The following is a 15,131-nucleotide window of genomic DNA, read 5'->3' on the forward strand; positions in this document are numbered from 1 at the left end:
GATATCTGAAATGCTTAATACGAATAGCTACATCATCCAGAAATTTAACATTTATTTTGAAATTTCAAAATGGAAAGATCACCTTTCTGGATAGTCTGCAGAATCCAAAGTTTGTGCTTAAATAAACAAGTGCTTTCTTTCTCCTCAGTTACCCATCTTCTATATTTGTATCTCTTTATTTTAAGATGGAATTCCCCCTCCCAAAATTAAAATACTATTTTCTTCATTATAAAAATTCATTCATTCATTCCTTGCGGAAAAAAAAAAAGAAAGAAAGAAAAGAAGAAAAGTTTTAAAAATTCCAGACTCCCATCACCTAAAGATAAGTCCTGCATCTTTTCAGGAATTACTACATCGATCTCTTGCTCTCTCTTCTCACACACTATTTCATGTAAATGAGATCATATTTTTTTTTCAGGCAACAATATATAATGCCTATATCCCATGTTTGTGTGTATGTGTATAAAACATATATATATTTAATGGCTGCACTAAATTTTATGAAAATAACACCGTATGTCCTAAGCTGTAAAATTCATTTTGCATGTTTAATTTTTTCCAATTTCAGATACTTCAAACAAGTGTTTCCCAAAGTATAGAATAGCATTTTAGGTGTTGTATGGCCTTTTTTTTAGTTTTTGTACTTTACAGCTGTGGCCTGTGATACTGGTTTCCCATTTATATGACTGATACAGAGTTTTCTGTTAAAATAAGCTCAACTTAAGGAAAAAAGTGCATTAATTTAAAGAAAGATATGGTAAAAGTGTGAAGCTGGGATATGAATATCTAATGAATATCTATGTTAGAACCATAGTTCTAAAAAATGTTTTGGTGAAACTTATTGTATGCAAATCTTTTTAGAAATCTGTTTAATTTTTTTCAGGGAAGTGTTTAAAACCTATAATGTTGCCATGGACTACATTACAGTTGCACTCCTGATCTGGAATTTTGGTGTGGTGGGAATGATTGCCATTCACTGGAAAGGTCCACTGAGACTCCAGCAGGCATATCTCATTATGATCAGTGCCCTCATGGCCCTGGTATTTATCAAGTACCTCCCAGAATGGACCGCGTGGCTCATCTTGGCTGTGATTTCAGTATATGGTAAAACCCAAGACTGACATTTTGTTCATCACAGAAATACCTCCTGGTGTGTTTTCCTTCCTCTTCTAGTTGTCTTGACTTAGGGAAAATGACAACAGTAATGTCCCATAGCTTTTCAGTAAATAATCAGTTAACTCTACTATCTTTGTCATATAAAGATTCAAATTTTTTGAGGTTAAGTTCTTTAAAACTTTTATTAATCCCCCCAGTGTAACTCACTGATGAGTTAGTGGAAGGATCCATAGACTGCTGGTCCTAAGACTTAGATTCAAATCCCATCGCTACCACTGATAGCCTTCGTGACTTTATGAAGGTGATTCGGGCCCTTCGAGCTTCAGTTTCCTCACTTGGAAAATGGGAATAATGCTTCTCAGAATATTTGTTGGAAAGCACTAGCAGAGTGCTTGACACACATATAGTGCTCAACTAATTTTTAATATAAAAATTAAGTTAACTACTTTTTATAAGGCAACTTGGGTAGAATTACTCTTTTAAAGATAAAACTTATTTGGGCAGTGTGAGCTTCAAATTTATTAGCAACCCATGTGACATGGGTCCTGAAAAGTCAGAATATACCTTAGCCGTGAATAACCAAGATGTGAACTCTGTAACTCTCACTTTGCATAAAAGCCAAAAAGAGATCCGTTTTCAGAGGTCAATTTGTGGTCTCTGTATGATAACTGCAGTGTTCTTTCATCCCTGTTCAAATGCTTATTAAAATGCCAGGTGACCTGTAGTAGAAAACCTCACCATTCCCCCTTGATTGATGAATAAAACGTCTGTGGAAATAGAATTGGATTGGCTCTGTTCTCATATTTGAGCAGTCAGTCACAGAACTGTAGAAGTCATATACTCTTTGTGACGGACTTTTCATAGTGACCTTAGGTTGTATAGTATTTGATGGTTTGCAAAGTACTCATCTTTTCATTGCACAGCTGCGATCAAGAATGCCAGTTCTGCGCTCTGTCCAGTCAGCAGCTGGTTAATACTTTGCAGTCAGAGATTTTACCAATATGTTCTTCTGTTCCATGCCTTTTTCGACAGCCACAGTTTGCCTTCTCCTTCAAAGGGACACATTATATCTTTACCTAGCGACTCGGGTACTTTAGCAGCCCTACTACTGTTGCACAAAATCTTTGCAGGCTGGATCTTAACCACATCCACCTTTGTCCAAGAGCACAGATATAACATTACACTGATGATATCATCCTCTGAATAAATTCACTGGACCTACTTGGTGAGGACATACAGATATTCACAATAGAGCTCAAAAGGGAGGTGGCATTTCCCTGTACATAGTACAAGGCTCTGCCGCCCCAGTTAAATTCCTGAAAGTTACTTGGTAAGCTGAGGGCTTCTGCATCTCTGGCACTGTCAAGAAATAGCAGCTGACCCTCTCTGCGACCACAATGTTAAAACAAGCCCACTATGTTTTAGGCCCTTTGCGGATCTGGAGGCAATATACTCTTCATTTACAAATTTTACTTAAGCCTATTTATACTGTTACAAATTGGCCCACCTTGAATGGGGACCTCCTACAACATAAGGTTCTAGAATCTGTCCAAATTGTAATACAGTAGTTACTTCCGTTAGTGTCCCTTCTCCCGCCCCAGAGAATCATTCACTGTAGAGGCTTTAGCAACCTCTTCTCATACCTCCTGAAATCTCTGGATCACACACTATGATCATAAGTTGCCCACGGATCTCTGGTGTGAGAAACTACCCTTTTCAGTCCCATGCTGTACACGTTTAGAATGGCCATTTCTGACTACATACCGAGCTCTCCTGGAAACAGGTTTTCACAGGCCCTGAACCTGTGAAGCTCCGAATCCATCTGCTCCTTATCTCCATATCGTGGAGACAGCTCAGCACAGCCACCAGGGCCTCCTTGCTAAGACAGAAATGTTAGCCATATGATAGCGCTGAGTCTGGGCCCCGTGGAATATCTCACCCACAGGAGAGGGTGGCCTCTTCTTTCCTCAGTCCCTTGCCAGTTGACAAGGTGCTAGAGGAGGTCACCCCTCTCTTGGACCCATGGCTACCATGGGAGCCCTTTGGGATCAAATGAGTGAACAAACAGCAGTGGGAGTTTGTACACTTTATGGACAGCATCAAAACTACATGTGAAGGAGCTCACTGGAGAGCTCTGCTTTTCATTGCTTAATCCAGGCATCCTTGATCAAAGAATGGGATCCAAGGGTCAGCAAAATTAGCTGAACTTTGGGCAGTCGTCTTAATCTGGCCAACAGTTGGCCCCATCTGTGCATTTTTACAGACCCTTGGGACATTGCAAGTGGTCTAGCCACCTGGTCTGCCAGTGGTAGCAACAGCAATTACTTATCCAAGGTTTCCCTCTTTAGGGGAAATAACTGAGAATCTCTTGCCTCACAGATACCAAAAATAGAAATCAAAGTTATACATGTCTCAGTACATATTAAACCCACAATACAGGCCTCCTCACTTTATCCACTTGGGAGTTCCAGATAGTGTTATAGTGACTATTTCACTTCTAAATATACAATGCTGGGCTCTTGAACAAGGTGTGCAGTGGAACTTTCACCACCATACAAGTCTCACGCTACAGGGCTCACAAGGCACCATTATGACATACTAGAGCAAGTTAAAACTTGATTAAATGAAACATCAGGGTTGACTCATAATAAAGAGTCTGATTCCATTTTTGATATTAAAAAAAAAAAAAAGCCAGCTCTGGACACAGACTGCCTGGGTTCAAGTCCAGACTCTTCTATCATTTATTGGGTATGTGGCCACAGACACATTACTCAACCCCCGAGTCTTAGTGATTATGAAGATTAAATTAATATGTACAGTACACATGTATAGCGGTATCTATCAGTAAATATTAGCTGTTTCTTTAAAATATATAATCCTGTGAAGTAAGCAAGGCAGTTATTCTTGTTTTACTGCTAAGAACCTGAAGTTTGTAGAGGTAAATTATTTGCCCAAGCTTAACATCATTTGATCTAGACTATGAGTCCTAAGTCCCATATTCTTTCTGCTACATTACACTGTTTCTCCCATCAACCCTCTGTTTCTTCCATACATATACAAATTATCTCCACAGACCTTTGAGTTCCTTTAAAATAAAAGACTTTTGTGTCCAATATTTAGAGTAATGATTCTTAACTCCATTTCCATAAGATCTCAAGATGTCACAAAGATTGTTCTAAGAATTTCAAAACAAAATTAATTTTAATTCACTTTAATTGCTCTAAAAAATAAGGGTTTATCATTTAACAATTCTATAAGGAGTAGTGTGTCGTAAAACCAAGATAGTTACAGGACATCGCAGGTTGAAACAGGTTAGAAATCTCATTATTTCAGAGCATGGCAAATTCCCCTTTTCTCTTCCCAAACAAATCAAAATGGAAGCAGTGAGAGTAGAGATTTCTGTGTGTGTGTGTGTGTGTGTGTGTGTGTGTGTGTTTTATTGTAGTAGTAGTAGTAGTAGTAGTGTACAAGAAGACATGACCACTTGCAAGGTGTGAGGTTTTTTACTTTAATGCATCTGAATGATAGTAATGTCAACACAAGCTATCAAATCTTCCTTTACAAATTTACCTATATCTGTTTCACATTATTAAATGTTTGAAATTATTTTCTGTATTTCTATACTCTGAATTTTCACGACATAACAAATGTAAGAAAAACTGCAGTTATTGGAGAGAGATGGCGGTAGAATCAAGAATAATTTATGCATATTGCTTCCTCCTCCGAGTTGCTGTTTTCATAAAATAAGACACTTTTCAGCACCACATGTATTCTGAGACCTAAATATTTGTGAAGTGCTTTTGACAGGAGAACTAAAGAAATGCTAAACTCATGCAGAGGTTTATTAGTTATTTTGTTTTGTTTAAATTTACTGCCCTCTTATTTCAAGTATCCCTAAATAGTACATATACTGTTTTCAAAAAGGGGAGAAGATGAATCTCTTCTACTCTGTTCTTCATATTTCGAAAAGTTCAGTCAAATCCCCTCTATTAAATCCCTCCTAAAGTAAACCTTCAGTTTGTGGCTCATAGGTATGTTTTGTTTGGAAATGGCTTGTCCTTGTTTCTGCTTTGGAAATTGACAACTGCTCTAGAATAATTCTGTCTTGTCATTATTTCTGCCTCTTTTCTTCAAACTGGGAAGACTTATTCTTAGAACCCAACAATGATACACTGTAAACTAACCAAATAGCAGTCAAACCAAAATGAAGTTTGCACACGTCTCTGTGTGGTTTTGTGTATTTTGTTTAGATTGTCTCCATCCACCTCCCCCATCAGCTTACCTGCTGTTTATTTCATATTCATTCAACATCTTTCTGTGTAAAAAAAATTAAACCTTTTCAATTGGTTAATTCCTCCCTCACACACCCATTTACAAGTTTAGCCAATACATTTTTCAGATGTCTTTTCTATTTTTCTTTTTCTAGATTTAGTGGCTGTTTTGTGTCCAAAAGGCCCACTTCGTATGCTGGTTGAAACAGCTCAGGAGAGAAATGAAACTCTCTTTCCGGCTCTTATTTACTCTTGTAAGTATTTCAGAATGATGTTAAGTTAGTGAACAGCTTAGTATTTACAGAGATTCAAACAAATGTAATTATGGTCATTATCATGGTACTTTTTCTCACCTTAAATGCATAGCATTGATGGAACTGCTGCAGATCTGTTTCCTTGCAAATTATTATCTTCTGCCTGACATTGGTTCAAGAGAGTTTTCAGTATGTGTGGAGATAGAAGAAATATTTAGAGACTGAGGAGCCAGTATTCTCATTTAAAATCTTATTAATCAAGAACTACTGAATACTCGTTATATACATATATTGTAGGTGGATCTTGCACTAGCATGTTGAAAGAATTGTACTTTTCCTTCAGAATGTGTTTGCCCTTTTTTTGGTTTTAGAGTCATACTCTTCCTAACCATTCAGTAAATATTTATTCATCATTGACCTGATCTGCTCCCACAGAGCACTGTGGAGGATATAAAGATGATTAAGAGGAACTTCCCTGGCGGTCCAGTGGTTAAGACTCCATGCTTCCAATGCAGGGGGCCTGATCGGGGAACTAAGATCCCACCTGCCGTGGCATGGCCAAAAACTAAATTAAAAAAAAAAAAAAAGATGATTAAGATACTTTGCTTTCCCTCAGAGTGCATTTGCTTACTTTTTTTTTTTTTTTTTTTTTGGCCGTGCTGCACGGCACGTGAGATCTTATTTCCCTGACCAGGAATCGAACCCGAGCCCTCAGCAGTGAAAACTCAGAGTCGTAACCACTGGACCGCCAGGGAATTCCCTTGCTTACAATTTAGAAGTGAGATAAGACAAGTATATAAACAACATTCGAGGCAGACTGTTATCAGATTATTCAGAAGGAATGCAAAGTGCAGAAAGAGCTCAAAACAGGGAAAATCTAAATGGGGAATCAGGGAAAGGCTTCATGGAAGAGACAGCATTTGGATTGAACCTTTGAAGCGTGGGATTTCACAAGCACAGATGGAAGAGTCAATTCCAAAAGTGGGCTTGGGGACTTCCCTGGTGGCACAGTGGTTAAGAATCCGCCTGCCAGTGCAGGTGACACGGGTTCGATCCCTGGTCCAGGGAGATCCCACACGCCATGGAGCAACTAAGCCCGTGTGCCACAACTGCTGAGCCTGCGCGCCACAACTAGTGAAGCCCGCGCAGCAACGAAGACCCAATGCAGCCAAATAAATTAAAAAAAAAAAAAAAGTGGGCTTGTCACAAAGAATGGCTTAGAGGCATAAGCGTGGGGCATCTTTTTCAAATTTCAAGTGTTCTAGTTGACTAGAACATGGAGTACAAAATAGGGAGAGTACTAGGAGATGGGTTTGGAAAGGCACTTAGGGCAAGATCAAGGATAGCTTTGAGGGACTGGTTTAGATCTCTGTATTCTATTCATGATCACTTGGAAATCATAGAAGGTTCTTAACAGAAGAGTAATGTGATCAGAGCTGTGCCTTTGTAAGCTTGCAGCATTGTGCAAGATGAATGGGAGGGAGTGAGAACGGGAAGCATAACTAAGCAGATATTGCCATGATCTAGGTGGAAAGTAATAAGAGTCTGAATTATGGGATAGGTAATGGCAGTCAAGGGAAAGGCCTTGATGACAGCTTTTGGAGGTAGTTTCAGTCGTTCTTAGTGATGAGTGAGAGAAGTTTAAAGCTTAAAGGAAGGATGATAAAGAAGAGAGGTTTTTCTTATTTGAGAAATCTGTGTAGTGTTGCCTGTAGTCCATATCTCATTTTCATGGCAGGACCTGTGAGCCATCTAGGTAGAAATTTCCAGCAGGAGTTTAGAAATGAAGTACCAGTGCAAAGGAAAAGGTTGATAATAGAGATGCAGAATTGAAGAACATCAGCATGGAGGTGACAGTTGCAGCTGTGGGAGTGGATGAGTGATTCAAATCAAAGGAGAAGAGAAGAGGACACCAGGAGTAGATCTTTGTCAACTACTATGTTTAGAGAGTGAGAAATGAAGAGAGAATAGTAAAGGAAACATAAGAAAATATCAGAAAATTGGGAAAACCAACATTTTTCACTTAGCAGTAGCATGACTTTTTTCATATCAGTACATGAAATGTCTGAATAGTTTTCTCTTATATAGATATTAAATAAAGGGTATCTTTATTGATCATTTCCCATTACAAACAGTGCTTGCAGAGAACATTTATGAATTTGTGAAAATTGTTGTACAGATACATTCATAGAAATGGAATTGCTAAGTCAAAGGATGTGTGCCTTTAAATTTTGATAGATACTGCCAGATTGCCTCCTCAAAAGGCTATACCAATTTATATTCCCTTCAGTAGTGTGAAGGTCCTAATTTCCTAAAACCTTCATTATCACTTGTTTGTATATGTGTATGGGATACTAATAGACAAAAGACATCTTGTTTTAGTTTTCATCTTGGCTTATTGACTAATAACTATTAGTTAATAGTAATCAACTAATAACTATTAGTTAATAGTAATTAATAACTTAATGATTATTTGGACGTTTTAATGTATTTTTTAGCTGCATATTTAAATTTCTTGTTTTATGACTGGCTTGGTATTGTATTTTTCCATATTTTTAGAATTAATTTTTAATTATACAAGTAATATGTTAATACTTTATCATTGAAAAAATTTTTGAATTACAGATAAAGTTAAATTTCATTATAACTGTCATCCCTAATCTTAATACTTTACCAAGCAGTTACTTACCAGTATTATCAGTGTGATATATATCCTTGTGGACTTTTGGCCTATTTTTCTGTTGAGTTATTGAAAAAGCAGTTTCAAGAAGGAGAGAATGTGAGATGCTATAAAGAAGTGAAGGATGATGAGGACTAAGTAAACCATATAGAATTTGGTGCTTTAGACATCTTTAGTGACATTTAAGAGAGCAATTTCAGTAGAATGATAGGACCAGAAGCAGTATTCCAAAGGGCGGAAAGTTGCATCTGTGTGTGTGTGTCTGTGTGTGTCTGTCTGGGTTTTGCTGACACTGGCAGTGGAGGTGATACAGTGAACAGAGACTGGGTGATGAAGAAGGAGAGGTAAGTATCACCTGCTAGTTCACAGGCAGAGCAGTGGTGACTGGAGAAGAGAACAGGTTTGAGGAAAGATGGTTCCAGGAGAGAGAAGGTTGAGGGAAAGGAGCCAGTGGAGAAAGGCTGTGAAGAGACCAGCAAGAAGAAGTAATTACTGGAGCAAAGTAATAAACGAAGCAGGTAGAAATAGCTCTAAGAGTTCAGTAAGAGGAATTAGATGAGAATAGTGAAAGACCCAGAAGGAAGGAAAAGACAGAAAAGCAGAAGATAGTGGAACGTAGAGAGAGGTCAAGTTGGGAGCACGTGTTAGTTCACCTCAGTCTTTCTTGTGAACTTGCTGTTAGGTCCTTTGTGGGAAGTGGAGAAGGTGGGGATTGTGCTTGTAGCTGGAGAAGTCTGGTAAAGCTTTAGAGCACCCAGTGTCTGAAATGCAAGGATCTTTCTCTTACTTTTTTCCCATATAAATTTATTATCATGTGTTTATGGTGTTTTCGGCCGAAGAGAACAGACGAAGTTTTGAGCATCAACATATTCCTCTTAATGAGCATTTGCGTGCGAGCTTCTTCTGTGTTATTCCTGGAAATGAAAATCTACTATTCATATATTTTATATTTGTGTATACAGAATGTTACACCAAATGTTAATAGTGAATGCTAGGAATTTAGAGTAATGAATATACTTGTAAAAGTATAGAAGGATGTTTACTGAAGCAGTGCTTATATTAAGAAGTAAATGGAAATAACCTAAGTGTCCATCAAAAAGGGACACTTTCAAATAATTATGGTACATTCATACAATGGATAGTTGTGCAGCCATTTAAAAGAATGAAATAGCTCTATATATTTCTGATTGTTTTTTGTAAATGTCAAAGATTATATATTAAATACAAAAAGCAAGATTTAAAACAATACATTCAATATCCTGTGGAAGGAGTAGGGGAAAGGAGCTGTATATGTATGGATGTGTGTGTATATATATAAAATCCCAGTGACACATTTCAAAACTGATAGTCTCTAGGTCCATCCATGTCTCTACAAAGAGACTGTCATACAGAGTGAAGTAAGTCAGAAAGAGAAAAACAAATATCATATATTAACACATATATGTGGAATCTAGAAAAATAGTATAGGTGATCTTATTTGCAAAGCAGAAATAGAGACACAGACGTAGAGAACAAACTATGGATACCAAGGGGGAAGCGATGGGGGTGGGATGAATTGGGAGATTGGGATTGACGTATATACACTATTGATACTATGTATAAAATAGATAACTAATGAGAACCTACTGTATAGCATAGGGAACTCTACTCGGTGCTCTGTGGTGACCTAAATGAGAAGGAAATCCAAAACAGAGGGGATATATGTATACATATAGCTGATTCACTTTGCTGTACAGTAGAAACTAACACAATATTGTAAAGCAACTATACTCCAATAGAAAAAAACAAAAAACTGATAGTATACTACTAGTGTTTACCTCTGGGAAGTGCGATTTAGAGACTGAGACAACTTTTACATTTTTCCTTGTATCTTTCTCTACTTGTAGATTTTTAATGTTGTACTCTATATTTTTTTTAAACTTTTTTTTAAATTTTTTTATTTATTATTTATTTATTATTTTTATTTTTGGCTGTGTTGGGTCTTCGTTTCTGTGTGAGGGCTTTCTCCAGTTGCGGTGAGTGGGGGCCACGCTTCATCGCGGTGCGCGGACCTCTCACTATCGCGGCCTCTCTTGTTGCAGAGCAGAGGCTCCAGACGCTCAGGCTCAGTAGTTGTGGCTCATGGGCCCAGTTGCTCTGCGGCATGTGGGATCTTCCCAGACCAGGGCTCGAACCCGTGTCCCCTGCATTGGCAGGCAGATTCTCAACCACTGCGCCACCAGGGAAGCCGTAAACTTTTTTTTAAGAGTTTTTTTTGGTTTTCTTTTATTTATTTATTTATGGCTGTGTTGGGTCTTCGTTTCTGTGTGAGGGCTTTCTCTAGTTGCGGCAAGCGGGGGCCACTCTTCATCAAGGTGCGCGGGCCTCTCACTATCGCAGCCTCTCTTGTTGCGGAGCACAGGCTCCAGACGTGCAGGCTCTAATTGTGGCTCACGGGCCCAGTTGCTCTGCGGCATGTGGGATCTTCCCAGACCAGGGCTCGAACCCGTGTCCCCTGCATTGGCAGGCAGATTCTCAACCACTGCGCCACCAGGGAAGCCGTAAACTTTTTTTTAAGAGTTTTTTTTTGTTTTCTTTTATTTATTTATTTATGGCTGTGTTGGGTCTTTGTTTCTGTGTGAGGGCTTTCTCTAGTTGCGGCAAGCGGGGGCCACTCTTCATCAAGGTGCGCGGGCCTCTCACTATCGCAGCCTCTCTTGTTGCGGAGCACAGGCTCCAGACGCGCAGGCTCTAATTGTGGCTCATGGGCCCAGTTGCTCTGTGGCATGTGGGATCTTCCCAGACCAGGGCTCGAACCTGTGTCCCCTGCATTGGCAGGCAGATTCTCAACCACTGCGCCACCTGGGAAGCCCCATTTTTTTTTTAATTTTTTAAAAAAATTTAAATTTATTTATTTATTTATTTATTTATTTATGGCTGCATTGGGTCTTTGTTGCTGCGCATGGGCTTTCTCTAGTTGCAGCGAGCGGGGGCTACTCTTCATTGCAGTGCGCGGGCTTCTCATTGTGGTGGTTTCTCTTGTTGCAGAGCACGGGCTCTAGGCGCGTGGACTTCAGTAGTTGTGGTACGCAGGCTCAGTAGTTGCGGCACACGGGCTCAGTAGTTGTGGTGCACGGGCTTAGTTGCTCCTAGGGCACGTGGGATCTTCCCAGACCAGGGCTCGAACCTGTGTCCCATGCATTGGCAGACGGATTCTTAACCACTGTGCCACCAGGGAAGTCCCTGTTGTACTCTATATTTTTTAATTGTGGATGTCAAAGTGAAGGAATTGTGAGTTTTAAATTTTTTCTTAGTTTTAGGATTTTACATTGTTCTACCGTATCTATTGTTAGTACCACGATAATGCTGTGTAACAAACCACCTCAAAACGTAATGCCTTAGGGGACTTCCCTGGTGGCGCAGTGGTTAAGAATCCGCCTGCCTGGGGCTTCCCTGGTGGCGCAGTGGTTGAGAATCTGCCTGCCAATGCAGGGCACACGGGTTCGAGCCCTGGTCGGGGAAGATCCCACATGCCGTGGAGCAACTAAGCCCGTGAGCCACAACTACTGAGCCTGCGTGTCTGGAGCCTGTGCTCCGCAGCGGGAGAGGCCGCGACAGTGAGAGGGCCGCGCACCGCGATGAATAGTGGCCCCCGCTCGCCGCAACTGGAGAAAGCCCTCGCACAGAAACGAAGACCCAACACAGTCAAAAATAAATAAATAAATAAATAAATAAATTTATAAAAAAACCAAAAAACAAAAAACTGAGTATCTGTAATTATAGATAAAGATTAAAAAAAAAAAAAAAAAAAAGAATCCGCCTGCCAATGTAGGGGACACAGGCTCGAGCCCTGGTCCAGGAAGATCCCACATGCCATGGAACAGCTAAGCCCATGTGCCACAACTGCTGTAGCCCACGTGCCTGGAGCCCGTGCTCCGCAACAAGAGAAGCCACCGCAGTGAGAAGCTCAAGCACCGCAACGAAGAATAGCCCCCGCTCGCCGCAACTAGAGAAAGCCCACGCGCAGCAAAGAAGACCCAACGCAGCCAAAAATAAATAAATAAATTTATTTTAAAAAACCCAAAAACTTAATGCCTTAAAAATAATAATTAGTCACCATCACTCCTGCACCTGTGGGTCAGCTGACTCAGCTGATCAGACCTGGCTGTGGTACCTCTGCTCCACGTGTTCCCTGTCCTCCTTGGGCCAGTGGGTTAGCTGAAGATGTTTGTATCTGGAGAAACAAGAGGGCAGCAGGCCTGTTAAGGCCTAGGCTCAGTATTAGCACACTGTCATCTCTGTCCATGTGCCATTGGTTGAAGCAAGTCACATAGCTGAGCCCCTGGTCAGGAAGAGGAAAACTGCATTCCAATCTCAGCGAGGCCATGGCAAGAGTGTGGGTGCGGGAGGGGTGAAGAAGAAGGGATCTTTCAGTCTGCCACAACGTTAAGCACGTATGTTAATTTTATACTCAGAAAAAGGATTTACTGTTTTTAAAAAATCTCGTATATAATATTTTTTAAAACTCAAGTCTGTATAACAATATTGAGATATTTTTGCAGTAATTCCACAAATATGGGAAAATATAAGCATAAACCTTTACCTCCTGTGTAGATGAAATAGGTTCAAGAAAGTATCTGTTCTCATGAAATACTGACTCTTTAGTGAGCATTTCATAAATCATTGAGTTTGACAGGTTTTTTTTCAAGTAGAATATATAAAAAGCAGCAATATTAATCAGTTCTTTCCCCCTGAAATGGATATAAACATGAATATGAAAAGTTTTAAGTCAGTCCTCTCAGTTATTTGTTCTTTAAAAATACAATCCTTTGATGCATTTGTATCTTCCCCAGTTAAGAGTATTCAGTTTGCAAAAGGGTCTTACCCTCAGGAAACATGTGAGCATTTTTGTTTGTTTTCCCTATCCCTTGTTTGGACAGGAAGAATGTACACCTACTCTTTGGTAGCTTTTCAGAAAACAAAGGTAACATTTCCTTGAGGTTGACCATTATGTAAAGTTTTTCTCTGATTTCATATCAGTTTGGGAAGTTTTCAGATTGTTAATTTTTAATTTGCATATTTTTCTATTGATCTAAGATGTTTGGTGTTAAGTTGAAAGATTGGAAAGTGGGTTTTTTAGATATTATGTTAGTAATATTAATTCATTCAGCAAATATATATTCTGCTCACGATAATTTACATCAGGGGTTAGCAAACTACTGCCCATAGCCAAATCTGGCCCATGGCCTGTTTTTGTATAGGCCTGAAAGCTAAGAATGGTTTTTACATCTTTAAAGAGTTAATGAAAAAGAAAAGAACAAAGAAGAATATGTGACAGAGGCCAGATGTTGACCCACAAGCCCCAAATATTTACTATCCGGCCCTTTACAGAAAAAGTTTGCTGACCCCTGATTTCCATGGTTAATATTAACTGTTAAGAGAGTTTGTAGCTTTATTTTTCTATACTTGCATAAAGAAAGAAAATCAAATAAATACCTGCTGCCTTCATTGCCAAGAAGACTACAGAAATTCGTAAACCCTGTTGGTTGCCCTATTTCCTCTTCATTGGGTTTGGATTTAGTTACAGTGAATCGCCAACCTGGCTAATATTTACTTTGATCAGTTAGTCGGGTTATCATATAATGAAACTTGTCTGACCTCTGAATTACAAAGCTATGGTGAATGAGTAAGTGCAGCTATTACAGGATTTTTATCCTCTTTGGTTATGTATTTCTTTCATAAGCTATTCAAGAAGCCTTAGAGTATTAGGAAAATGGATATAATTGTAAAATCAGTGACAAAATGCCAGAGAAACACAGAAAATGCCAAGTATCTTGCTTAAAATCGCTTACCATGACTGGATTGGACTCAGGTTGCTGCTGGCTTGGTTTCTGCTGTCACCCTGTATGGCACATGTTTGTATGTATTTTTGTATTATTGTTGGTGTATCTTCAGGATAAATTCCAAAAGTGTTATTGCTGGGTCAGAGGGTAAATGTACATGTAGTTTTGTTAGATGTTACCAAATTCCCCGCCATGTTTCATCCTACCTGCAGTATGTAAGAGAAGCACCATTTTAAAGTATTCACATTGCCTCTTAATTAAAATGTGACAAGATGTGTGTGTATATCTAGAGCTATATAGATATATTGATATATATGTATTTTTGTGGAGGGGACATAGAAAAGGCAGTTGACTATCCATTTATGTTTATTGCTCTTAACTTTTTTTTTTCTTATTCCCTGTATATAACACAGTTTAGCATTATTGAAAATCCCAGAAGTGAGACATAACATGAAGGGAGCATATTCCTTGCATCTTTCGAATTATAGTAATTCATCCGATTCTTTGTGAGCCCCCGTTTGTCCTCTAATTCAGTTCCAATAAGTAATTTTCACCAGTGAAGTCACACTATTTTAGGATATTCAACTAGCCGAGCTGTTGTTTCAGTGCAATCTTGCTGGCCTGAACAATTTTCCTTCTGGTTACTTTTCAGGGATTATAAATAACAATGAACAGTTGTATTATAGCAGCTGCAGTTTGAAAGCTACAGTAAATGTCCAGTTTCAGAATTTTTTCTTTTATCTGCCAGAATCAAAGAGAACCTTTTGTGGTTTTTATTTTTTTTAATAAGTTAGTTAATTTATTTATTTTTGGCTGCATTGGGTCTTTGCTGCTGCGCGCGAGCTTTCTCTAGTTGCGGCGAGCGGGGGCTGCTCTTCGTTGCGGTGCGCGGGCTTCTCATTGCAGTGGCTTCTCATTGCGGTGGCTTCTCGTTGCGGAGCAAAGGCTCTAGGCACGCAGGCTCAGTAGTTGTGGCGCACAGGCTTAG

At 39.2% G+C, this 15,131-nt stretch overlaps 1 protein-coding gene across 4 annotated transcripts in view; it reads left to right on the forward strand.

The window, feature by feature from the left end:
- PSEN1 (presenilin 1) overlaps positions 1-15,131 on the forward strand; it is an 85,561-nt gene that overhangs the window by 51,338 nt on the left and 19,092 nt on the right. For all 4 annotated transcript variants that reach the window (XM_007184413.2, XM_007184410.2, XM_007184414.3 and 1 more), the window contains 2 exons: positions 884-1,104; positions 5,543-5,641. In XM_007184413.2, coding sequence (XP_007184475.1) covers positions 884-1,104; positions 5,543-5,641 — 320 coding nt within the window. The remainder of the gene's footprint in view (positions 1-883; positions 1,105-5,542; positions 5,642-15,131) is intronic.

This window comes from Balaenoptera acutorostrata, chromosome 3 (assembly GCF_949987535.1).
Source record: "Balaenoptera acutorostrata chromosome 3, mBalAcu1.1, whole genome shotgun sequence".
Classification (NCBI taxonomy): Eukaryota; Metazoa; Chordata; class Mammalia; order Artiodactyla; family Balaenopteridae; genus Balaenoptera; species Balaenoptera acutorostrata.